At 48.3% G+C, this 24,988-nt stretch overlaps 1 protein-coding gene across 2 annotated transcripts in view; it reads left to right on the top strand.

Annotated features, from left to right (window-relative positions):
* Positions 1-24,988, top strand: part of UTP15 (UTP15 small subunit processome component) — a 360,659-nt gene that overhangs the window by 161,661 nt on the left and 174,010 nt on the right. For both annotated transcript variants that reach the window (XM_085632333.1, XM_085632332.1), the window contains exon 9: positions 12,113-12,197. In XM_085632333.1, the coding sequence (XP_085488459.1) occupies positions 12,113-12,197 (85 nt within the window). The remainder of the gene's footprint in view (positions 1-12,112; positions 12,198-24,988) is intronic.

Raw genomic sequence — 24,988 nt, 5'->3', positions numbered from 1 at the left:
GACCCCCCTTTTTTCTCAGCCCCCGCTTGACGAAGCACCGTGAAATTTTCAGGATCGGAGCGGACCGGAGCTGGCCAAAAGTTTGGAAAATTTTGCGAAGATTCATCAATCGACGCCAACGTTATTCCAAATAGAATGTTGCGGATTTCCTATGGAAAATAGGTCCTAACTATAACTACCTACTTGCAACTGCCAGTAGGTAATATAACGCTGCACATTAAATTCCAAATATGCACAATCGAGTAGGTAGATATATCTGACATCCTCACGCCATGTTACACCCATAGTGGTTTCTGAACCCTATAACCCCAATACCCCTCCACCCATACTGTGAGAAAGTGCCATCTTTCTTGCATGGTATGCCCCCACTTTTTGCTGAATTGCTGATGTACTTTGACTGAGAGTGCCCTGGGCTCCTGCCAATCAGGTTCCCAGGGCCTGTGTTCCTTCCCTAAAACTGCATGACAGCCTAAACCCAATTGGCATCTCTGGCCACATGTCAGCCCCTGGTAAATGGTCCACTAGGTCCCAGGGCCTTGTGACCAGAGAAGGCCCCTAAGGGCTGCAGCACTTATTGTGCCACCCTTGGAGGCCCTGTACCCTGACACACACACACTGCCTTTGCAGGCTGAGTGTTTGGGTGCAGAACAAAACAGTCGACATGGCACACATGCCCATAACACACACTGCCCTGGCATACCTCAGTCAACCCTCTAGCTGGGTGCCCTATGCCATTGGTGTGGGTACAGGTGCATGAGCCCTGTGCCCTTACAGTACCCAGGTCCATTCCTGGGCACTGTAAGTGCAGTGCTGCCATTAAGAGTATACACAAACTCCACAGCACCATGATGGCAACACTGAAGACTGAGAAGTTTAGTATCAAAATTCTCAGCACATTAAACCCGCACTGATGCCAGTGTGGGATTTAATGTACAATGCACGACAGAGGGCAACTTAGAGTTGCCCCCTGAACCTAACCTACAATCCACGTCTTGTCTGAGGGGCTGCCTAGGCTGCCACACAGCAGACATGTTGCTGGACCTCTGGGTAGAGAGCCATCCGCTCTCCTAGGCCTACAACAATGCACATCCTGGGCGAGGTGCTAGGTCTCCTCCCCCAGGATGGGCAAGGGATGCTTCAAAGGCATGCCGCCTTTGTGAGCTTCTCCAGGCCACTTGTTGTACTCAGCAACTGGCCCCTACCGGTTCTGACCCCCACTCTGGCGGGAAGACTGGCCGGAAACCCCAAAAAAGGAAAGAGGGTGTACCAGCCTCTGCCAACCCCACCCCTCAGGTGGGGGAGGAGAGGTGAAGCACATCTCCGGGCTCTCGCCATCTTGAAGATGGGACGCCCTGCCCAATCAGGTCTAGGCTATTGCCCCCCTCCCACAGGAGAGTGGAAGTATAGGGGGTGTACCCATCCCAGGGAAGGGACCCATTTGTCCCTGCCCTTTACCTACCTGTAACGCCCCTAAATTTAGTATTTAGGGGCACCCTGAACCTTCCTTTCTCAGATACAGATTCCGAAACAGGAAAGAAGAACAAGCAATAAGAAGACCGGCGTGCAGCTGCGAACAAGAGGAAGACACCAACTGATACGACCCCAGCCCTACAGGCCTGTCGACCCTCGAACCTGCTCCTGCTAAACCCCGGCATCTCCAGTGGTCAGCAACCTCAAAAACCCCGGAGGACCTGACTGCCTTGTGACTCTAACTAACTGGGACTCCCACGAGCAGTGGTACTGCTCAAAGCAAGTAACAAGCCCCTGGCATCAACCAGAAACCGCGACTCCTACACACTCTGCACCCACCAAGCCTGGCCTGTGCTGAACAAAGACCACAAGGACGTCCCCCCGGCGACTGTGACCCCAAATCCAGCATCCAAGGACCCACCTCGATGCTCCTGACGACACCTGCAGCCTCAGAACCAGGGACCCCTCCAACCCCGACCAGCAGAGGGTAAGATATCCCGATGCCAAAAGGCACCCCGGCACCCTGCGGCCCCCTGTGCCCAACTCCTGGGTGCCTACCTATCCTCCAACTTACTTCTCGAAGTGGTGGTCGCACCTGAAGAATCTTCGTCCCCGAGCTTGCAGCCTTTATTCGTCCTTGAGCTTCTCCATTGAAATCCATTGAGCGCCCGATGGTTCAAAAGCACCCTGCACTCAGCCGCCTGAGTGCCCCTGGGAGTGCAACCTCTACTCCAATCTACTTCCCCGCTTGCCCTGAGTAAGTGACCAGGAGCCCATCTCCCACAGCCGCTTGGCCTGCTAGCCAGCAGCCACCAACCAAAGGCCCCCTGCCTCCCATGGGATAACATTGGGCCTAACTCACTCTGCACCCACCTGCCCCTGTGCCGCTGAGGGTGTAACTACTGTGCCTACCTGACCCTGGGAGACCCCTGAGTCTATGCCCAGAACCTTAACTCTGCCAGTCGAGTACTTACCCAAAAGCCGATAACTCACTTTTCTTCCATAGGATAACATTGACTGTTTCACTTGGAAATTCTTTTAAAGTGTCGAGTTTTGAAACTTTAAAAAATATTCATCTAAAATCAGCCGAATTACGAAAACAAATTTACTCACCTGGTATCAGGAGAGATCCCAGTGCTGGATCTTGGTGCCCAGCACTGACCCTGCAAAGTAATTACAACCATACTTACCGCTAACTTGATTTTCCTCCATAGGATAACATTGCCTGGTTTTTGCCAGAAATTCTTCCAAGTGTTGATTTTGCAAACTTACAAATATTCGTTAAAAATCGCCTGTATAACAAAAACGCATTCTTTCAACTGTTTACAGGAGATGCACCAGTGCTGGATCCAGGATCCAACACTGAGTTAGAAAAAGTAACAATAACCCCACTTACCTGCTAAGTGAATTTCCTCCCATAGGATAACATTGGTGATTCTATGTGAAAAAGGTTGTCAACTTTTAAAATACAATAATATTCCTTACAAATCACAACTGTAACCAAAACGATTTTACTCAACTGTTTACAGCAGATGTCCCAGGACTGAATCTAGGATCCAGTCCTGTGGTAAAAAAAGTAATCCAAAAAGTAATCAATTGCATTTAATTAGAAATTCCCATTGAGCTAAATGTATAATTGTGTTTGAAATTGTGTTGCCTATTGCAACTACTGTATCTATTGCATGCAAAAGTCGATTGCCTATTGAAAGTATTTATCTAAAGCATCTTATTCTGAGATAGTATATTTTGGTTCGAGGCATGTGGGCTGCTGAATTCATATCTGTGCATAGATCGCCACCTAGTGTTGGGTCCGGATGTTTGCACGTTGTTGTCCTGGAAGAGTCTTTGAAGTATCCTGAGATAGGTGACTCCTCCCCTGGACTACAGTGCGCATGGGCATCCTCTCCATCCTCAGATTGTTTTTTTCCGCCATTGGGTTCGGATGTGCTTATCTTGACTCAAGTTAGGAAAATCTAGTTTCAGGCCAAAAGGCCTTTAGTTTTCGACGGTACTGTTTCCGATCGGTATCGACAGTTTACAGACTAGTTTCGCGATTTTAACAACTTTTCGGATCCATTCAATCCGACCATCGACCGAACTTCGACGATGGAATCGAGGACCCCATTCAAGCGGTGTCCTGTTTGCCAAGCCAAATACCCCCATATCGACGTCCACCCGGTGTGTAACAAATGCCTCTCACGGGATCATGACGAATCGAAATGCATGGCCTGTGCCCGATTCCGATCCAAGAAGACTCTACAGAATCGACGAGCCGCGCGACTGGAAGCGCAGCAAGCGGCACCGGCCCCGGCCAACATCTTCAGCACCGAGGACGAAGATGTCGAAAGCGTGGAAAATACACCCTCCAGCCCCACTTCCGAACACGGTTCCCGATCGGAAGATGTCGAAGAAGAGCTTTTTCACAGGGAAGAAGCCGACGATGAGGTAGGAGACTACGATGAGGCCTTAGGGGCCGAAGAAGGTAGCTCCGGTGAGGAGCAAGGCCTACCCGTCCAAATGGAGGATATCCCAATGGGTCAGTCGACGGCTCCGGTCGAAGGATCGCCTTCGGGCCTTACCCAAGACCAATCCCGCAGTTCCTCGGACCCGCCCTCTGGCCCGGCCACGGACATTCAGCAAGAGCCATTGTCACCTAAAAAGACTGGTTTCCCTGCCACGAAACCGAAACCACTCATCGCACCGGTTCAACAGAAACCGAAAGTGAAACTGACACTGGTCGGCTCGAGGACCACCAACCACACCTTCGACGCCAGCCAAACCCGTCGGCTCCGACCGCACCAAACGGGACTTCGGTGCCGAACTCGCTGCAGCCGATGTCTGCGCCGACCCAAAACGGAAATCTATCGGTACCGTCAAAGCACCGAGGCCCCCGGCACCGAAAAAATCGGCACCAGCCATCAAGGTGAAAATGGCCACTGCATCGCTATCCACCTCGAAGGCAGCGACTAAGGTACATTCATCGACGCCGTCGTCGGCTCCTACCCCTCCTCGGCTCGATGACCCGGTGACTTCGAAGAAGTCCACACCTGCCGATACGGAACCTATCGGCGCCAAAGAACCATCAGCGTTCCAGGTGCAACAAGTGGCAGCGTCCTTGAAACGCATCAGGGAAAAGGCAGCCCTCCAGACCTCGTCGGGCTCCGAACCGAAACGGGCACAGAAGGCACCTTCGGCACCGGCCAACATCACCTTTGGTCTGCCGCCATCCACGGCGCCGAAAATGTTTGAAATCAAAACCCGCGTCACACAGACAAGGTCCCTATCTACCGAACACTCGACCACTGGGACATCGCCGTCCCACTTCATCGACGCAGACACCGGCAGGCTTATGCTCCAAAAGCGGAAGATCACTTCAGGGCACGCTTTGGACTCTTATAGGATCCCGCTAAAACAAAAAATGCCGGCGGAATCGGAACCAGTTCTTTATGAACGCATCCACACCTCTTACACAGATCCATCATTCTCTCCAACGCACTCCGACACGGCTGCAGTGGAGGACTACATGGGTGACGACACCATCTACCCCGAAGACATGGACCCTGAGGGCCAGCAAGACCCTGATCAGGTCTGGGATGACCCCGTATAGCCTGGTGCCGCCCTGGATACACAGGACACGCAACTTTATGGCGCAAAAACGTCCCCCACAGAGGACACTGCTGCATTCAACGCCCTCATTGAACGTGCCGCAGCCAATCATGGAGTGCAACTCCACTCAGACACTATCGAGGATGATTTCTTGGTGGACACTTTCGCATCCTCAGAGAGGACTGTTAAAACTCTGCCCATGTTAAAGGGTGTCCTAAAGCCAGCAAAGGACATTTTCAAAGAAACCACCAGGGCACGGGTCATAAACCCCAGGATCGAGAAAAAATACAAACCCGCACCTGGGGACCCCACGTACATTAGGAGCCAGTTGCCTCTGGACTCCATTGTAGTTGCCAATGCTCGCAAACGAGCACACTCGCAGACAACTGGTGATGCTCCTCCCCCGGACAAAGAGTCCAAGGTTCTAGAAACCTCCGGCAAACGGATTGCAGCCCAGGCAGCAAACATATGGCGCATCGCCAATACACAGGCCCTCCTAGCTCGCTACGACCGTTTACACTACGACACATTAGAGACCCTACTCCAACACCTGCCAGAGGAGTACAAAGAGGCAGCGGAGCTCCTCATCAGGGAGGGACAACTGCTCACAAACGCATCCATCAAGTGTGCACTGGATGCCGCAGACACAGCTGCAAGGGCAATAAACACTAGCGTCATGCTACGACGACACGCCTGGTTACGAATCTCCGGATTCAAACCTGAAGTCCAAAATAACATCCTCAATCAGCCGGTCAACCCCGACTACTTATTTGGACCGGAGGTTGACACCACCTTAGAAAAGATAAAAAAAAGACACGGACACTGCGAAGTCAATGGGGGCTCTGCAAACGCAGACTTTTCGTAGTGGCTCCTTTCGTCGCCCCGGAAATAGAGGTGCAGGTAGAGGACAGGGGGCACAACAAACCTACAATAAAGGGGGCACATAGGGTTCCTACGATAAAAACACCCGAGGTGGATATCGTGGCTCCAGCACCAAGGGCAGAGGACGTGGTTACGGCAATACCAGGTCCTCCCCCAAGAACAAACAGTGACGCCCTCTCCCTTCCCCTCGACCACATAACACCTGTCGGGGGGAGACTCCAGCGGTTCCTGTCCACGTGGAATTCCATCACCACAGACAGGTGGGTCAAAGATGTTATCCAACACGGTTACTGTCTCGAACTAACCGCACTCCACCCACCATACCGCCAAGGCACCGTCCTATGTCCTCAGAGCACTTAGCGTTATTACAGCAGGAGGTGCTAAGTATGCTGCAAAAAGGCGCAATAGAGGTCGTGCCCGTACACCAGCAGGGAACAGGGGTGTACTCTCTGTACTTCTTAATACCAAAAAAGGACGGGTCACTCAGACCTATTCTAGACCTGAGACCCCTCAACCACTACATTCTCTCAGAGCATTTTCACATGCTCACCCTGCAGCAGGTTCTCCCACTCCTCAGACAGGGAGATTTCCTAGCCACGCTGGACCTCAAAGATGCGTATTTCCACATACCTATACACCCGTCACACAGAAAATATCTCCGGTTCACCATTCAGGGTCAGCACTATCAATTCAAAGTCCTCCCCTTCGGAGTAACAACAGCACCCAGAGTTTTCACAAAGTGCCTAGCTACCGTGGCTGCACATCTACGGAGGCAACACATTCACGTCTACCCTTACCTGGACGACTGGCTTGTTCAGGCAAAGTCAGCCCAGCAATGTGCCAGCCACATGTCCCGCACCATTCAGCTCCTTCACAGTCTGGGATTCTCACTAAATTACCCAAAATCACATCTCCAACCCGCACACGTACAACAGTACCTAGGTGCGACCATAAACACTCTGGCAGCACAGCTCAGCCAAATTTAGTGAGGATCAGCAGCATGCAAATGCTGATTTCCAAGTTCAAAACCCAACACTCCCTTCCTGCGCGAGTGTTCATGCAGTTGATAGGCATGATGGCCTCCTGCATTTTCATAATCCCACACGCGAGACTACATATGCGCCCACTTCAGGAGTGCTTAGCACGTCAGTGGAATCAGGCTCAAGGACAGTTGAAAGACCTAGTGTTGGTGAGCGGTCGGGCATACAACTCTCTGCATTGGTGGAATCCACAAAACCTTTGCAAGGGCTGACCATTCCAAGAGCCTGTTCCCCAAATAATACTGACAGCGGACGCGTCTCTCCAGGGATGGGGAGCTCATGTACTCAATTACACAGTGCAGGGACTATGGACAACACAACAAAAGAAGATGCACATCAACCTTCTGGAACTGTTGGCAATCTTCCTAGCCATGAAGGCATTCAAAGTACATCTGTGCAACAAGGTCGTGTTGATCCGGACGACAACATGACTGCCATGTACTGCATACAGAAGCAGGGAGGAACACACTCTCCACAGTTGTCTCATCTGGCTCAGAGCATGTGGAAGTGGGCCATTCAGAGGAACATATTCCTCATGGCGGAACACCTCCCAGGCAAGGACAACCAGATGGCGGATCTGCTCAGCAGACACAGCCACCAAATGCACGAGTGGGAGTTACACCCATCAGTACTCCAACCGTACTTCCAGCAGTGGGGTCATCCAGAGATAGACCTATTCGCGACAAGCGAAAACGCAAAATGCCAAAGCTTTGCCGCCAGGTTCCCACATCCACAGTCGTTGCGTACGCTTTTCCCCCAGCGCCATTGATACCGCTGGTGGCACGCAAACTGCGACAGCACTCACTGACACTCATCCTGGTTGCTCCAACATGGGCACGCCAGCCATGGTACACAACCTTTCTGGAACTTACCGTGGTGCCGCATCAAAGGCTGCGGATCAAACCCGCGCTTTTGACGCAGAACCATGGAGAAATTCAGCACCCAGATCCGCAACAGCTGAACCTGGCAATCTGGCTCCTGAAATCCTAGAGTTTGGCTACCTAAACCTGCCACCTGACTGTATGGAGATCATTAAGGAGGCCAGGAGACCCACTACCAGGGCTTGCTATGCAGCTAAATGGAAGAGGTTTGTCATTTATTGCAACAACAATGACATTAACCCGCTAGACGCATCCATTCAAAATATAATCTGTTACCTCTTACACCTATACCGATGCAATCTGGCATACACCTCAATACGTGTCCACTTGACCGCAATAGCAGCCTATCTCCAGAACAGGCAGCACCTCTCTTTATTCAGAGTGCCTGCCATCAAAGCTTTCTTGGAGGGACTTAAACGAGTAATTCCCCCAAGACACCCACCAGCACCGGTGTGGAACCTCAACTTGGTCCTCACCCGACTGATGGGTCCACCCTTCGAACCTCTCCACTCATGTGAGATTCAATTCCTCACCTGGAAAGTAGCTTTCCTAGTGGCAATCACTTCGTTAAGAAGAGGTAGTGAACTCCAGGCACTAACCATTCAAGAGCCATTCATACAGGTTCACGCAAACAGGGTCGTACTACGTACTAACCCCAAATTCATGCCCAAAGTAATATCGCAGTTCCACATGAATCAAACTATTGAACTGCCTGTTTTATTTCAAAATCCACAGAATGTAGCAGAGAGAATGCTCCATACACTAGATGTAAAGAGAGCCCTCATGTACTATATAGACAGAACTACGGTCTTTAGGAAGACAAAACAACTTTTCGTTGCCTTTTCTCCACAGCACAAGGGCAACGCCATTTCCAAAGCAGGTATAGCCAGATGGATCGTTAAATGTATTCAAATTTGCTATCAAAAGGCTAAACGCACATTAACGATTCCCCCACGAGCCCACTCAACACGTAAGTTAGGGGCGTCCATGGCTTTCCTGGGAAACATTCCTTTACAGGAAATATGTAGAGCAGCCACATGGTCCACTATACATACATTTACCAAACACTACTGTGTAGATGTACACTCAAAACAGCAGGCAGCTGTAGGACAGGCTGTTCTCAAAACTCTTTTTCAGACCGCTGCAGCTGGCACTGGTAGCCGCCGCTAATCGGAGGTACTGCTATGTATTCTATGCACAGATATGAATTCAGCAGCCCACATGCCTCGAACTGAATATGCTACTTACCAGTATGCATCTGTTCTTGGCATGTAGAGCTGCAGATCTACACATGCCCACCCGCCTCCCCGGCGCCTGTAGCAGCTGCAGCTCTCAGAATTACTGTATAGCATGGTCATCACTTTCTGTATCTACTCCATCACTGCCACAATGGCGAAAAACAATCTGAGGATGGAGAGGATGCCCATGCGCACTGTAGTCCAGGGGAGGAGTCACCTATCTCGGGATACTTCAAAGACTCTTCCAGGACAACAACGTGCAAACATCCGGACCCAACACTAGGCGGCGATCTATGCACAGATATGAATGTCATCAGCCCTACATGCCAAGAACAGATGCATACTGGTAAGTAGCATATTCAATACCTATTGTTGGTTCTAAAAATAAAACAACTATATATTTTGATACAAACCATTGGCCTAGAGTTCAGTTCTTGAGTATGTGAGACCATTTGCTGACTGTGTACAACAAATGCTTTACACCGTCCTCTGATATTGCTTGACCAAGCTACCACTTTAGAGAGTAAGGTTATATCTGACTTTAGCCTCTGCCAAACCTCTGGGGACTGTGGACTCTGTGCATTTTTTACCTATTTTGGAACAGTATATACAGAGCCACCGAAGCCAATGGGGACGCTATCAATGTTCACTACATGTATTAACCCACCATTTCTACCTTTACTAAGCTGCTGCTCAAGCTCTACCATCCACCAATAGAGTTTCCTGCACACTCAATCCCATGTGCAAAAGCAGAGATTCAGGGAGAGCTTTGAAAGGAGCAAAATCCTCTTCCAGGGACATATACATAGTTCCCGGGAGACAGAGGTTGTTATTTATTTAAACATGACTGATGCGGTGGTGGCTGCTCCATTGCTGCAGGCCCCCAGTTACTCTGAAGCAACCATTGGTGGTGCCCCTTCTCCTCGTTGGGAAACCACAGAAAGTCAGTATGCAAATGTGAAGCCTTACAAGCGCTTAGGGTGTGCTCCATGTCCACTAGCTTGAACTTTTTTATTAGCTGTCTCACATTGCATTTCTTTTTTGTTCCATGAGTCCTCGCTCTACACTTTTCATTTGGTCTTTGGCGTGCCTCGGTCCCACACGGGACATTCATGAGCTTTTGAGGGTTGTTAGGGACTGCAGGGATGGTAGAGGTACCCAAGGCCCCTGTGGCCCTAGCCGACACTTCATATACATTCCCTCACCAGCACTGGGAGCTTGCATCACTCTCCTATTCATGCCTCAGGGTGATGCCAGCAATGCTCATTTCAGCTCTTGCCTGCAGGTGGGAGCAACGTGGGACTCTCCTTGTCGCGGGCAGGAGACATTGTGTTGGAGCACCCTTCTACTGCACCCCAAATAAGGATATGGGGAGCATGCCTAACAGTGGTTTTCCTCTTCTGTCCTGGGAAAATGGGGTCCTAGGGGCCAAAGGCCTGCTCGGGGTGGGGGTCCCACATGCACCCCATCCCCAGGAGAACATAATTTCTGATGAAATGTACAGCAGAGTGCTACATGCTCAATTGTCCCCCTCTCACCCTGGGGGACCGAGCTTCTGATGCTATTTTGGGACCACATTAGTGCAATTGTGCTGGAAATCAGCCCTAGCCACCAGGGCCATTTTCTTCAGAGCTCATTTACTCTTAAAGAGTGCGTATTGTGAGGTGCATTGTTTGATGTCTTCCTGCCTCAAACCTGTCCTCTGCTTGGCTCCTCGTGCTCTCTCCTGCTTGTTGGGGTGTCTTGCACAGCCTCTCAGCCAACAAGCAGGACACTCCCTACCACAATCCCTAGATCCCATGGCTTTGGCCGACTTGCAGGGCACCTGTGTCAGCAGAGTCAATGGTAACCTTTCTGATGAGGTCCCAGAGCTGCAGATCAGTTCACATAAGTCCCAGGGGAGCCCTCCATGGTCCTCCCAGCAGATGCATTCCACAAGCTTTTCCACCAGGGGCAGAAGAGAGCTAGCACAACTGGCACTGCAGCGACTACCAAAATCTTGGGGGTCAGCTGGAGTCAGAGTCCCTCAGTCCATCCTTGCAGTGACATCAGGTGCCTTCTCCTTCTACAGATTTCACCTGTAATGTGTAATACAGTTTACGAAATACAGAATTTCAGTAACCACTATAGACCTACCCTATCAATGCCTGTTCACGTAAGGCCTAGCTCAGGTCAGTACCAAGCCCCTCCTATGTCAAGTTACCAATGCACAGATACTAGGCTACGCAAGATGGTATTTTCACACAAGCAGCCTGTGCAAGTGCACACACGTGTTCACATATAAGCAGCCCAGAGCTTCTTACCCAAGCTGTTAAGCAGCTGCCTTATCTTAAAAGACGAGCACTGGTGATTAGCGCACTCTATTTACCGTGAATTTACCATGAGTAAAACTCTGATAGTGAGTCTCCATACAATAAAAGTCCAAAAACTGGGTAGTCCAAAGCAAAGATTCTAGCAGGATTACATGGGCGGAACCCACTTTGCAGCATATATTTATTATATTGTGTTTTTGCAGTTTCATTTGTAGATTGTTTGTTGTCCGTACCTAAATCTTATTGCTTTCCAATAAAGAACTGTAATATATAATTCTTTTTTTTTTTGTATCACTGTTAACTATAACATCATAAATCTTTTGTTCTGCTGTAGAAATTGCTGCTTCATAAAGGCCTCCAAGAGCTTCCTAGCCCTAGTTCTCTGTATGTAAAGCCACTAAATAATGCCATAAAATTAGTGATGTTGACATTTAAAGTACGGTGCAGTAGTGAAGCAAAACTAATTATTTAGTGAGGCAAATAAATGAACAAATGGCTGGTGTTAAAATGGCATTTTTTCAATGAAGGTGATTTTCTGGCTAAGAAGTTGAAATGTAACATGAATTTGTGTTTGTGAGAAAATGAAAGTGCGTTTTTTACTAATACACCAAATCTTTAAAAAATAAAAGTCTTTTAAGAGCTTTGGAGAGAGTCTATATCATGTTTTATGTACTTTTTTATAGACATGTGAAGATCTACAGTACAACAAACTATAAAGTAGTACACAGCTTTGACTATGCAGCACCAATCTTGAGTCTTGCATTAGCAGTAAGTCCATTTTGCGTTTTTTATTCAATTATTTATTAAATGATTTAAAGCAAAAACTTATTTTACTGCTGAAAGTGGGTTGGTTTGCCAGTTCAGTCTAAAATGATGGAGCTTTGTGTTTTTTAATCTCAATTTCTCAAACTCAGAGTAGAACATCAGAACAACCTAGTATTCCATGTGGGGGCTTGGTGTAAGTACTGAAATTCATCTTCAGTATGGAAACATTCACAAAGTTTTAAGCAACTCAAAATCAGTATGTAGAAGCAACTGTGTTGTATGCATTGAATGCTGGGAGGCATCTATATATAAAAAAAGTATTCCTACCTTATTTTCTATTTCCTTTTTGAATATTGTAAATGCATCTTGGTTCAATCCTTCTCAATTAAAAAATGAAAAATGATGGAAGAGTTATTTGGTAGAAAGGGAGGGTGTAGACGGCACAGTGAACAGTGATGCTTAGTGAGAGTATATTAAGAGAGCAACAGTAAATACATTGATTCAAATTATTTGATAATATTGCAATGTTGCCTCTTGTCACTAATTGGACAGGTTCATCCTCAGGACAAGGAGTGGGGTCAGAAGTACTTGGAAATGGCTGTCGTTTTAGAAAGGAGCACAGACCAGTAATAATGATTACATCATTGGAGCTTAGGCAAACCCAGTAAACAATCAACACCTTGTGAGAATAAAGTAATGTACATTATGCAAGATAATATAAAATTACCAAATGTATACTTGCAAAGGCCCTCTTGTTCTGAACCAGCAAATACAGGAGTGTATATCGAGGTAACGACGTCATAGGATAGAGGAACTAGTGCAGGAAGACTCTAACATTGTGCAACAGATTCAATAATGAATCCTTATGGAATAAAACACAAATGCTGCAACAAAAAATTTAGATAACATTGTGTTGCATGTTTTCCATTTATGCAGAAACTATACGCACACTAATGATTTCCTTGCTGAATCAGAAACTGATTGCTAAAGGCTAATTGAATGAAGCTGTTCCAAATGTCAAGACAGAAAGGCTAGAAAGAGAGCTTAGTTGTGCTCAAGAAAGAGCCTTTCTGCACTCCAAATTCATGACAACAGTGACACCAGAATACCGTTTCAGTCCCCTGAGTTACAGTGACACCAGAATGGTCTTTCAATTCCCTGGGTTTTTCAATAAAGATAATTACTCTAACACACTGACATGTCCTATCAATCACACACATTTAAAAAAAAAAAAATAAATATGCCTTCAAAAGGAATACAAATATCGTGGACGTTCTGGTGCATACACATCACCAGTGAAGTAGCATCCAATACAGTACCCTTGACATGGTATCTGTCGCCTATAATTTGCTATTACAACTGTGGTAACTGTTAGGTTTCTGAACCAATTGTTCATAAAGCGATTGGTTTAGCCGTACATCAGAAGAATTGCTCAAAAGTTGGGAAATACCGCATGTGGATGTTTAGAAAGGACAAGCTTACTTCCTGCCAGCAACCACTGCTGAGTTACCGTTATAAAAACCGCCACCTGGGAATTGGAATGATAATGGAGTCAAGGAGGGGTAACCTGCTTGCTGTCTTTCTTGTTAGGAAGACAACTGAGAAACAAAAACCTCAGGACGTGGCACTCACTCTGACCTCATTCTATGGCACTGATTCATTTTTTGGTGCCCACTGTACCTCTCCAGGCAAACCTTTTTCAATTTGGAACAATCAAGCTTGAGTCACGCCAAGCCCCCTTAAAAACAGAACACAAGCAACACTGGAATGGTTTTGGCCTTATTGGGCCTCATTCAGCGAGTCTGGAGTGTCACAGGGGCAAGTAATGATACTCTGGAATGTGGCCTGAGTAATTATCATTGTCTGAGATTAATTCAAGCAGTCTACCTATCACTTCTTCAAAGTTTGTTTGTACTGATGCATTGTATCCTGCCCTTCGTTATATCCGGGCACTAGAGGTGATTCTGACAGGGTGAGGGAAGCCCAGCCTCTGTAGTTTACAGTGACATTGAGTTCAAGAGAGAACAAGCATTTGCAATACAATAGGTCTCGCATTTACGCAAGTTTAAGCTATTGGCATTGTAAATGACTGCCTTTTGTTTATGCTTTAAAAACCAAAACATATACAAAATGCATTTTCATTTAAAATGCCAATAGCTCAAACTCGCGTAAATGCGAGCTCTATTGCATTGCAATGCTTCTTTTCACTCGCTCCGATTGCCCCTAATATCCCGCCCGCTTATGGGAGAGAGGGTGCCAAAAGCAAAGGTGAGCGCAGACTGGCTATGGGGAGGGAGTGGGCAGCGAAGAAGCCAAAGCTGCTCCTGGTTCAGCACGGTGTCCCTGAAGTGGGCGCCATGCTTATTATGAAAGGGATAAAAAAAAAGAAAAAAAAAAGAGCCTGGCGCCCGCTTTAGGGTCACCGTGTTCAGTATTAAAGTAAAAACAAACAAAAAAAATGCAACCTAGCTCGGTGTCCCTAAAGCGAGCGCCGCGCTCAGCGTACAAATACAAAAAAAAAGAAGCCGCCATTGTTCCCAGTGTCAATAAATAAAATAGTGCTCACCCACTTATAATGCAGACCGTGTAACAAGCCAAGTAAAAGGTCCAGTCGTTATCGGCGGTAACAAATGAAGACAAGGCAGTACCAAGGAGGGACTAACAAGCCTTTTTACGAAACAGAAGCCAGAATTCAAGAACTACAATGACACAAGGCAATGACCAGTATGGGCGGAGAGTGGGCGGGTCTTCCACTGCATACTCTATAACACCATACCTCGCAGAGCAAGCAATGCATGCGCGCTTTCGCTAAGCTCGACCTAAAAGCTTGTAGATTAGTAGGAACTGTGACTTGTGTTGGACCTCTAGCTGTAGAGAATGGTTGACCCTCCCTGCCAATGCCATCTATGGCCTGGTCAACTAAATCCGTCCCTGGAAGTTTAGGATCTTAAGTAGTGGCCAAACAGAAGATATTCTCCATTCACTGAAGCGGGGACCTGACTTAACAGTAACCCTGATGAAGTGGGAGTGGTCTGTCTCCCCTTTGACACCGTGCTGTGAGTGGCCCAGAAGAGCTTCAAAAGTTAAGGGGTGTAGGAAGCTGGCTCTTTATGTGATATATCAAGAATCTGATATACCATGTAACCAGTCCAGGGGTTGCTTTATGAGTGGACAGGGACTTGCTATGCAATCCCAAAGTGCTCTATCAGGGGGTAGTATGGTCGAGCAGCCTTAGGCTTAACACTGAGGAGTGCAAGACATTTGCAAATGCGCACAATGATCAATAAATGACACACGACTCAAGAAGGAGATCCACACCAATTTATAAAAATAACAAGTATCTTTATATATGTTTAGGCAACAGAGAAAAATAGTTTAGGTAAGTACATTTTTAAATATAAATTCTTTTCACTTTGAAAAGTGGACACAGTGCAATTTCTGAGTTCTGCAATGTTATCCTATGGAAGGAAGAACAAGTTCTGTAAACATGTACAGTACATCAACTTAGAAGACCAATCTCCAGGAGTTAAGGTGAGTGGTGGGCAAGGTCGAAGGCAGCACTAACACAACACCACCAGCGGGATGAGGGTGGCCGGGTGCAGGGTGCAAAACAGCATAGGTAACCCAATAGATTTCAATAGAGATCGTTCACTGCAGAAACAGGCTGCAAGCTCCTGGCTGTGAGGCCAGGCGAAGTGGACCAACAGTGGGTTTTCAAGGCGTATGATGTTCAGGTACGTAGGGACACCTGGGGTCATCTTCTCCACAGCCCGGGGGTGATGGATGCAGAGGTGTCTTTAGGCATCTGGTTTTCTTACCGGGAGCAGTCTTGGTCGAGGGGACATGCGTGCATAGGCTGCAAGTGACGTCCGGGCATCCACTCACGCTTTGGAGAGCTGGAGGAGACCTTGTTGACACTGGTGGCCCACTTCAACTTGGCCCAGAGGCGACGGGTGCAGTGGTGGCATCAGGTGTTGGGTTTTGCCAGTTCTGGAGGCCTCAGAGTCTTTCCTTTGGAGTTTCTACAGGATACAGGAGAACAGGTCTCCTGTTTCCAAGAGGTCTTGGGTCTTTATTGAAGGCAGGCAGACCTTCCAAGGTTCTGAATTCAACAGCTGCAGGATGAGTCGACTCTGGGGCAGTTTTTGATGAGGGACGCACACAGGCTGGCAGGGTTGGTACCCGGTCAGCTGCTTCTTCTTCTCCTCCCTGCTTTTGCGGCCCTACGGTATCCTTTATCTTATTCGTTCGTCAGTATCTGCTTTTCTGGTGCCAGGTGCTCCCCTATATACTGAATTTTGAGGCGTTAGCGGAGTGTCAGATAGTAGCCAATGACCTTGGGGTCACTACGCCCCCTATATTTCCCTTTCCTGTGGGAATTGGGCATAATAACCCTGTCCCAGAATTCCTAAGTATGCCATCACAAAGATGGCTACTTCTGAAAAATTGTGTCTGCCTCACAGTAGCCCACCTTAAGGGTGGTACTAGCCTGGACGTGGCACGCCTACCTGACTCGCTAATTATCCCGCCTTTCCAGGTGCCAAGAGGGACCTGGACAAGGGGGGGGCAGCTTCCTGTCCTGTACGGGGAGCCAGATTTGCCTTCCATTCCATTTGCTCTTTAAAGCTTTCTCGCCCAAGGAAGCTAATCAGCAGGTCATCCTGTGGGAGGGTGTGTTACACCCTCTTCCCTGACAGGCTTTTGTTCTGGGTCTCCTAAGAGCAAAAGGCTCTCGCCCTAGGATGTCAGAACAGCATCTCGGGTGGCAGGCTGGCAGAAACCAGTCAGCAAGGACACCAGAGGCTGGTAGGTTTTCAGGGGTAACCTCTAAGGTGCCCTCTAGGTGCATGTATTGGTAAATCTATCACTGGAATCAATTTGGGTTTATCAAGACGAGATGTTTGATAACAAACATCCCTATCTTCAGTGAAGCGATCATGTAGCTGGGGAAATAGTTTTAGTTTTCACCAGTGAAATGGTTTCCCTGGTAACTTGTACTAGCAGTAATAGAACTGACCAGTACTGGGGCATATCTGCTCATGCAGGTATGCCCTTACTTGTAAAATTCAACACTCTGCCTTAGGACTGTCAGGCCTGCTGTAGGGGTGACTTACAAATATTACATGCAGTGTTAGGGGACATGGCACACATGGTTGTTGATATGCAGTCTCATGTCATGTGTTTTCACTTTTGTCTGCACGAAGACATGCAGCTTGCGATAACAGCCCTGTGCGCTTGGTGAGGGCTCCTTTAGGGTGGCTACCCTTAGAGACCTTCTTTAGTGCTTCAATGTGAGAAAGTGCCATCTTTCTTGCATGGTATGCCCACACTTTTTGCTGAATTGCTGACTGTACTTTGACTGAGTGTGCCCTGGGCTCCTGCCAATCAGGTGCCCAGGGCCTATGTTCCTTCCCTAAAACCCAAATTGGCAAACCCTGGCCACACGTCAGCCTCTGGTAAAATGGTACCATAGGTACCCAGGGCCTTGTGACCAGCCTCTAAGGGCTGCAACACTTATTATGCCACCCTTAGAGGCCCTGTACCCTGACACAAACACACTACCCTTGCAGGCTGAGTGTCTGGGTACAAGATAAAACAGAGTCGACATGGCACATGCCATGCCATGCCCACCACCTACATTGCATACATCAGCCACCCCTCTAGCTGGGTGCCCTATGCCAGTGGTGTGGGCACAGGAGCATGAGACCTGTGCCCCTACAGTACATGGGTCCATTCCTGGGCACTGTAAGTGCAGTGCTGCCATTTTAGAGTATATGGTGCGGGGAGCTCATCAAACACGAACTCCACAGCACCATAATGGCAACACTGAAGACTGAGAAGTTTGGTATCAAGCTTCTCAGCACATTAAACCCGCACTGATACCAGTGTGGGATTTAATGTACAAAGCACTACAGAGGGCATATTAGAGATGCCCCCTGAAACCGAACCTACAATCCACGTCTGGTCTGAGAGGCTGCCTAGGCTGCCACACAGCAGACATGTTGCTGGACCCCTGGGTGGAGAGCCCCCGCTCTCCTGGGCCTGCAACAATGCACATCCTGGGTGAGGTGCTAAGTCTTCTCCCCCAGGATGGGCAGGGGGAAGCTTCAAAGGCATGCCGCCTTTGTAAGCTTCTCCAGGCCATTTGCTGTACCCAGCAAATGGCCCCCACCGGTTCTGACCCCCACTCTGGTGGGAAGACTGGCCGGAAACCCCAAGTAAGGACAGGGGATGTGCCAGCCTCTGCCAACCTCACCCCTCAGGTGGGGGAGGCGAGGTGAAGCACATCTCCGGGCTCTCGCCATCTTGAAGATGGGAAGCCCTGCCTAATCAGGACTAGGCTACTGCCTCCCTCCCACAAGAGAGTAACAGGATAGGGGGTGTACCCACCCCAGGGCAGGGACCAATTAGTTCCTGCCCTTTACCTACCTGTAACGCCCCTAAATCTAGTATTTAGGGGCACCCTGAACCTTCCCTCCTCAGATTCCAGATTCCGAAAAAGCAAAGAAGAACAAGAAGAAAGAAGACCTGCCGTGCAGCTGTAAGAAGAGGAAGACACCAACTGCTTTGGACCCAGCCCTACCGGCTTGTCGACCCTCGAACCTGCTCCTGCTAAATCCCGGCACCTCCTGTGGCAAGCAACCTCACAAACCCCGGAGGACCTGGCTACCTTGTGACTCTGAGCATCTGGGACTCCCATGAGCAGTGGCTCTGCTCAAAGCAAGTTTCTAACCCCTGGCATCAGCCCGGAACCGCAAACCCTGCACACTCTGCACCCGCCAAGCCTGGCCTGTGCCGGAGTCGACAAAGACCCCGAGGACATCCCCCCGGCGACTGTGACCCTGAATCCGGCACCCAAGGACCCACCTCGACGCTCCTGACGACGCCTCCAGCCTCAGAACCAGAGATCCCCCCTAACCACGTTCAACTTGAGGGTAAGATTTCCCGACATCAAAAGGCACCCCTGCACCCGGCGCTCTGCGGCCCCCTGTGCCCGACTCCTGGGTACCTACCTATCCTCCAACTACCCAACTTACCTCTCGAAGTGGTGGTGGCACCTGAAGAATCTTTGTCCCCGAGCTTGCAGCCTTTGTTCGTCCTTGAGCTCTCCCATTGAAATCCATTGAGCGCCCGAAGGCTCAAAAGCACCCTGCACCCAGCCGCCCGAGTGGCCCTGGCAGTGCACTTCTACTCCTACATACTTCCCCATTTGCCCTGAGCAAGTGACCAGGAGCTCAGCTCCCACAGCCGCGTGGCCTGCTAGTCAGCAGCCACCAACCAAGGCCCCCCTGCCTCCCATGGGATAACATTGGGCCTAACTCACTCTGCACCCGGCTGGCCCTGTGCCGCTGAGGGTGTACCAACTGTACTTACCTGACCCTGGGAGACCACCGAGTCTATGCCCAGAACCGTAACTCTGCCAGTCAAGTACTTACCCAAAAGCCGATAACTCACTTTTCTTCCATAGGGTAACATTGACTGGCTTCTTCTGAAATTTCTTCTAAGTTTGGAGTTTCTAAACTTTAAAATATTCACCTAAAATCAACCGAGTAATGAAAACGGAAATACTCACATGCTATTAGGAGAGATCCCAGTGCTGAATCTTGATGCCCAGCACTGACCCTGAAAAGTACTTGCAACCGTTCTTACCACTAACTCAATTTTCTCCCATAGGAAGCCATTGACTGTTTTTCTGTGAAATTTCTTCTAAGTGTCGATTTTTGCAAACTACAAATATTCTTTAAAAATCGTACCAACTGTGAAAACGTAATTACTTACCTGTTTTAGATAGAGGCCCCAGTGCTGAGCCTAGGAGCCCAGCACTGGATTACAAAAGTAACGAGAACATACTTTACCCGTAACTTGAATTTTGCTCCCTTAGGAAACCATTGACTGTTTTTCTATGAAATTTCTTCTAAGTGTCGATTTTGCAAACGTATAAATATTCCTTAAAAATCGCCGGTATAACTTAAACGCAGTTTCTGAACTGCTTACAGGTGGTACACTAGTGCTGGATCCATGATCCAACACTGACCTAGAAAAAGTACCCATAACCCCACTTCCCTCCTAAGTGAATTTCCTTCCATAGGATAACATTGGTAATTTGATCAGAAAAAGTTTCTAAGTGTCCGCTTTTAAAATAGCAAAATATTGTTTACAAATTACAACAGTAACTTAACCGAAGTTACTCACTTGTTTCCAAGGACTGTCCCAGGACTGAATCTAGGATCCAGTCCTGGAGTTAGAAAAGTGATCCTGAAAGTAATCAAGTGCACATAACTTAAAATTCCCATTGAGCTCAATGTATTATTGTGTTGCCTATTGCAACAACCTGTAACTATTACCTACAAAAGTCAATTGCATATTGCAAAAGTATTTAACTAAAGCATCTCATTCTGAGAAAGTATATTTTGATACCTATTGTTGGTTCTAAAATAAAACAACCATATATTTTTTATATAAACCATTGGCCTAGAGTTCAGTTCTTTAGTGTGTGAGACCATTTGCTGACATTGTGTACAACAAATGCTTTACACTGTCCTCTGATACTGCCTTACTGCTCGACCAAGCTACCACTTTAGTGAGTAAGGTTATATCTACCTTTAGCCTCTGCCAAACCTCTGGGGACTGTGGACTCTGTACACACTGTACATATTTGGGAACAGTGTATACAGAGCCACTTTCTCACATTGGTGGATCAGCTGTGGGGTACAAACTTGCATTTGTTGGACTACTTGGTTACCATCTGATCACACAACAGAACTCTTAAAATTGCCTTTAGAATTCGGATTAGTCTTTTCCAAAAAACTAAAAGTCTTGTCAGGGCCTTGCTTAAGTCCCATTAGAATTTTAGAAAAAAAAAGTCACTATAGTCCGGGTAGAGGATTAGAACTGTCAGGTTAGAATGACTCAAAGAAACACAGCTATTAGTGAAAATAATAACATGGACCTGGTGGAGGAGCTCGACCTCACACCTTACTTACACTTGTCTTTCAAGGAATTGAGGTCCTTATGCAAACTTAAAAAATTACCAATGGGTCTGCATCCAACCAAACTAGGACTCCAGGAGCTCCTGGCTGAGTATGCTAAGGACCACCCATCTGAACATGGTGATGACCAGTCAGATAAGGAAAGGGAAGAGGAGGAGGCTAATAACCCCCCAACACTATTCCCTAGGGAGGAAAGGACCCCCATACCCTCGAATCCAAGAATTAGCATCTGGGAACCTAGAGTTCACACAGGTGAACCAGGTACCAGAGAGATCACTGGGGGACCCACCAGTGAAGAGGACAGCTTTTTAGCAAAGCTGGCCAAAAGGTTGGATCTAGAGTCCAGGCTCCTGGCTCTAGAAAAAGAAGGGAGAGAGATGGGTTTAGCACCCATCAATGGTGGCAGCAATAATAAAAACAAGGAGAGAGAGGAAACTTCTGATCCTAAAATCCCCAAACGGATTGTCCCTAAATTTGAGGAAGACGATGATATCATCAAATGGTTCACAGCCTTTGAGAGGGCTTGTGAAATAAGAAGAGTAAAGAAACCTCTCTGGGGGGGCACTCCTGTGGGAACTGTTCTCTGGTAATTGCAGAGACAGGCTTCTGACCCTCTCTGGGCCAGATGCAGGATCCTATGACCTCATGAGGAAGACTCTGATCGAGGGATTTGGATTCACTACTGAGGAGTATAGAATTAGATTCAGGGGAGCTCACAAAACCCAGACCTAGTCCTGGATTGACTTTGTAGACTTCTCAGTAAAGACACTGGATGGTTGGTTAGCTGGACATGGTGTGCATGATTTTACTGGATTGTACAATTTGTTCATGAAGGAACATATATTGAGTAATTGCACAAATGAAAAGTTACATCCGCATTCGGTAGACCTAGGTCTGATTTCGCCCCAATAATTGGGAAAGAAGGCAGACCACTGGGTCAAGACAGGGTGACAAGGACAGCCACTTGGGGGTGACCAGAAAAAGGTGGTCACAAAACCTCCCCAGGGGAAAAGTGGTGAGAATCCCCAAGATAAAAAGTCTGGGTCTTCCAAAGGGCCCCAAAAACCTGTTCAGGGGGGTGGGACCCAAACTACTCCCTATGTGCCTCAACTCTATAGGGGAAGAACTTTGATCCCTTAAAGGCCTGGTGTAATAACTGTAAGAGGTCAGGACACCTAACTGTAGGTAAATCTTGCCCCCACAACTAAGCCCCTAAGGAACACAGTACAGCTACTCCTGGGGCAGCACGTCTACAGATGGGATCAGAAGTGTGCCCTGAGCAAATCTGGGGACACACTGAGGCAAGCCTAGTCTCACTGGGGAGGTGGAATTTGCCACTGTTGCTGTGTGGCCACCCAACCTAAAGAAATATTTGCAGTACCCCTGTGTGAATGGAACTAGGGTAGAAGCTCTGAGGGATACAGGTGCCAGTATCACTATGGTGAGAGAGACACTGGTTTCTCCTGAGCAATATTTGATTGGGAAGTCTTAATCAGTCACCAATGCTGACAGTGTCACCACTAGTCATCCCATGGCCATGGTGACATTAGGCTTGGGGGGGGTTACTGGCCTGAAACAGGTAGTGGTCTCTCCAAAGTTGCCAGGTGCATGTCTGCTAGGAAATGATCTGGAAACCTCAGCCTGGGCTGAGGTTGAGCTAAAGGCCCATGCAGCCATGCTGGGCATCCCTGAATTGGTGTGTGCGCAAACCAGGGCACAGAGCAAGAGGAAGGGTGAAAAAGTAGGTCTGGAGCCTGAAATAATGGCCCATCCAACCAAGAGAAAAGGTAAGAAGACTGGGGAACCAGCTTCTGTACAGCAGAACACTCAGGACCCCTCTCCACAGGGATAGGACTTGGATACCCCTGAGGGAACTGAGTCCATGGAGCTTGACCCTTACCAGGTTGAACTCTTGGGCCCAGGGGGAGCCTCTAGGGATGAGCTGTGCCAGGGTCAGCAAGACTGGCCACTCTTGAAGGCCTGAGGCAGCAAACTGTTTCAGAAGCACAGGGAGATGTCAGTGGTACCCACAGAGCTTATTCGGAAGAGGGATTACTGTATGCTGAGGCAAGAGACCCCACTCCTGGCACCACCAGGAGAGTGGTAGTGCCCTAGAAGTACAGGGAGTTCCTCCTAACTTTGGCTAATGACATCCCCCGAGCTGGACATCTGGGGCAAACCAAAACTTGGGAAAGGCTAGTTAGTCACTTTTTACTGGCCCCAGATGCACCAAAAGGTTGAAGGCGTTTGTCAGCTCCTGTGTTACCTGTCAAGCCAGTGGCAAGACAGGTGGCTACCCAAAGGCCGCCCTAATCCCACTACCAGTGGTGGGGGTGCCCTTTGAAAGGGTAGGTGTGGACATTGTGGGTCCACTTGAACCTCCCACAGCCTCAGGGGATAAATTCATACTAGTAGTAGTGGATCATGCTACTAGGTACCCTGATGCAATTCTACTTAGGACTACTACAGCTCCTGCAGTAGCCAAGGCCCTCCTGGGTGTCTTCACCAGGGTAGGGTGTCCTAAGGAGGTGGTTTCAGACAGAGGTTCCAACTCCATGTCTGCTTACCTGACACACATGTGGAAGGAGTGTGGAGTGTAGTACAAGTTTACTACACCATACCATCCACAAACCAATGGCCTTGTTGAGAGATTCAACAAGACATTGAAAGGCATGATCATGGGACTCCCTGAGAAACTCAAAAGGAGATGGGATGTCCTGTTGCGATGCCTGCTTTTCGCTTGCAGAGAAGTGCCACAGAAGGGAGTAGGTTTCTCACCCTTTGAACTTCTGTTTGGTCATCCTGTGAGGGGACCACTTTGTCTTGTAAAAGAGGGCTGGGAGAGGCCTCTTCAAGAGCCCAAACAAGACATAGTGGACTATGTGCTTGGCCTAAGGTCCAGAATGGCTGAGTACATGGAAAAAACATCCAAGAATCTTGAAGCCAGCCAGGAGCTTCAGAAGCATTGGTATGACCAAAAAGCTGCACTGGTTGAATTTCAACCAGGGCAACAGGTGTGGATTCTGGCGCCAGTGGCACCAAGGGCATTCCAAGATAGATGGAGTGGCCCTTACCCTATCATAGAAAAGAAGAGTGAGGTCACCTACTTAGTTGACCTGGGCACTAGCAGGACACCGAAAAGGGTTATCCATGTGAACCGCCTTAAGCTCTGCAATGACAGGGCTGACATCACCATACTGATGGTGACTGATGAGGAACAGGAAGCAGAGAGTGAACCTCTTCCCTGATCTCCTCTCCTACAGCCCACAAGATGGGTCAGTGGATGGTGTAGTCTTTTCAGACACCCTCTCTGCCCAACAGCAGACTGACTGCAAGCACGTCTTGCAACAGTATGCTAGACTCTTTTCCCTGACCCCTGGTCTGACAAACTGGTGTACCCATGATGTGGACACTGGTGACAGTGCACCTGTCAAAAACAAGATCTATCGCTGGTCAGACCAAGTCAAGGAAAGCATCAAAGCTGAAGCAAGCAAGATGCTGGAGTTAGGGGTCATTGAACCCTCTGAGAGTCCCTGGGCTAGCCCAGTGGTTCTGGTCCCCAAACCTCATCAACAGGGTGGAAAGAGAGAGAGATGAGGTTCTGTGTGGACTATAGAGGGCTCAACTCTGTCACCAAGACAGATGCTCACCCTATTCCAAGAGCAGATGAACTGATAGATAAATTAGGGGCAGCCAAATTCCTCAGTACCTTTGACTTAACTGCAGGGTACTGGCAGATTTGGATGGCCCCAGGAGCAAAAGAGAAAACCGCATTCTCCACACCTGATGGGCATTACGAGTTTA

This window comes from Triturus cristatus, chromosome 2_1 (assembly GCF_964204655.1).
Source record: "Triturus cristatus chromosome 2_1, aTriCri1.1, whole genome shotgun sequence".
In the NCBI taxonomy this organism is placed as follows: Eukaryota; Metazoa; Chordata; class Amphibia; order Caudata; family Salamandridae; genus Triturus; species Triturus cristatus.
This window is presented reverse-complemented; position numbering and strand designations above follow the sequence as displayed.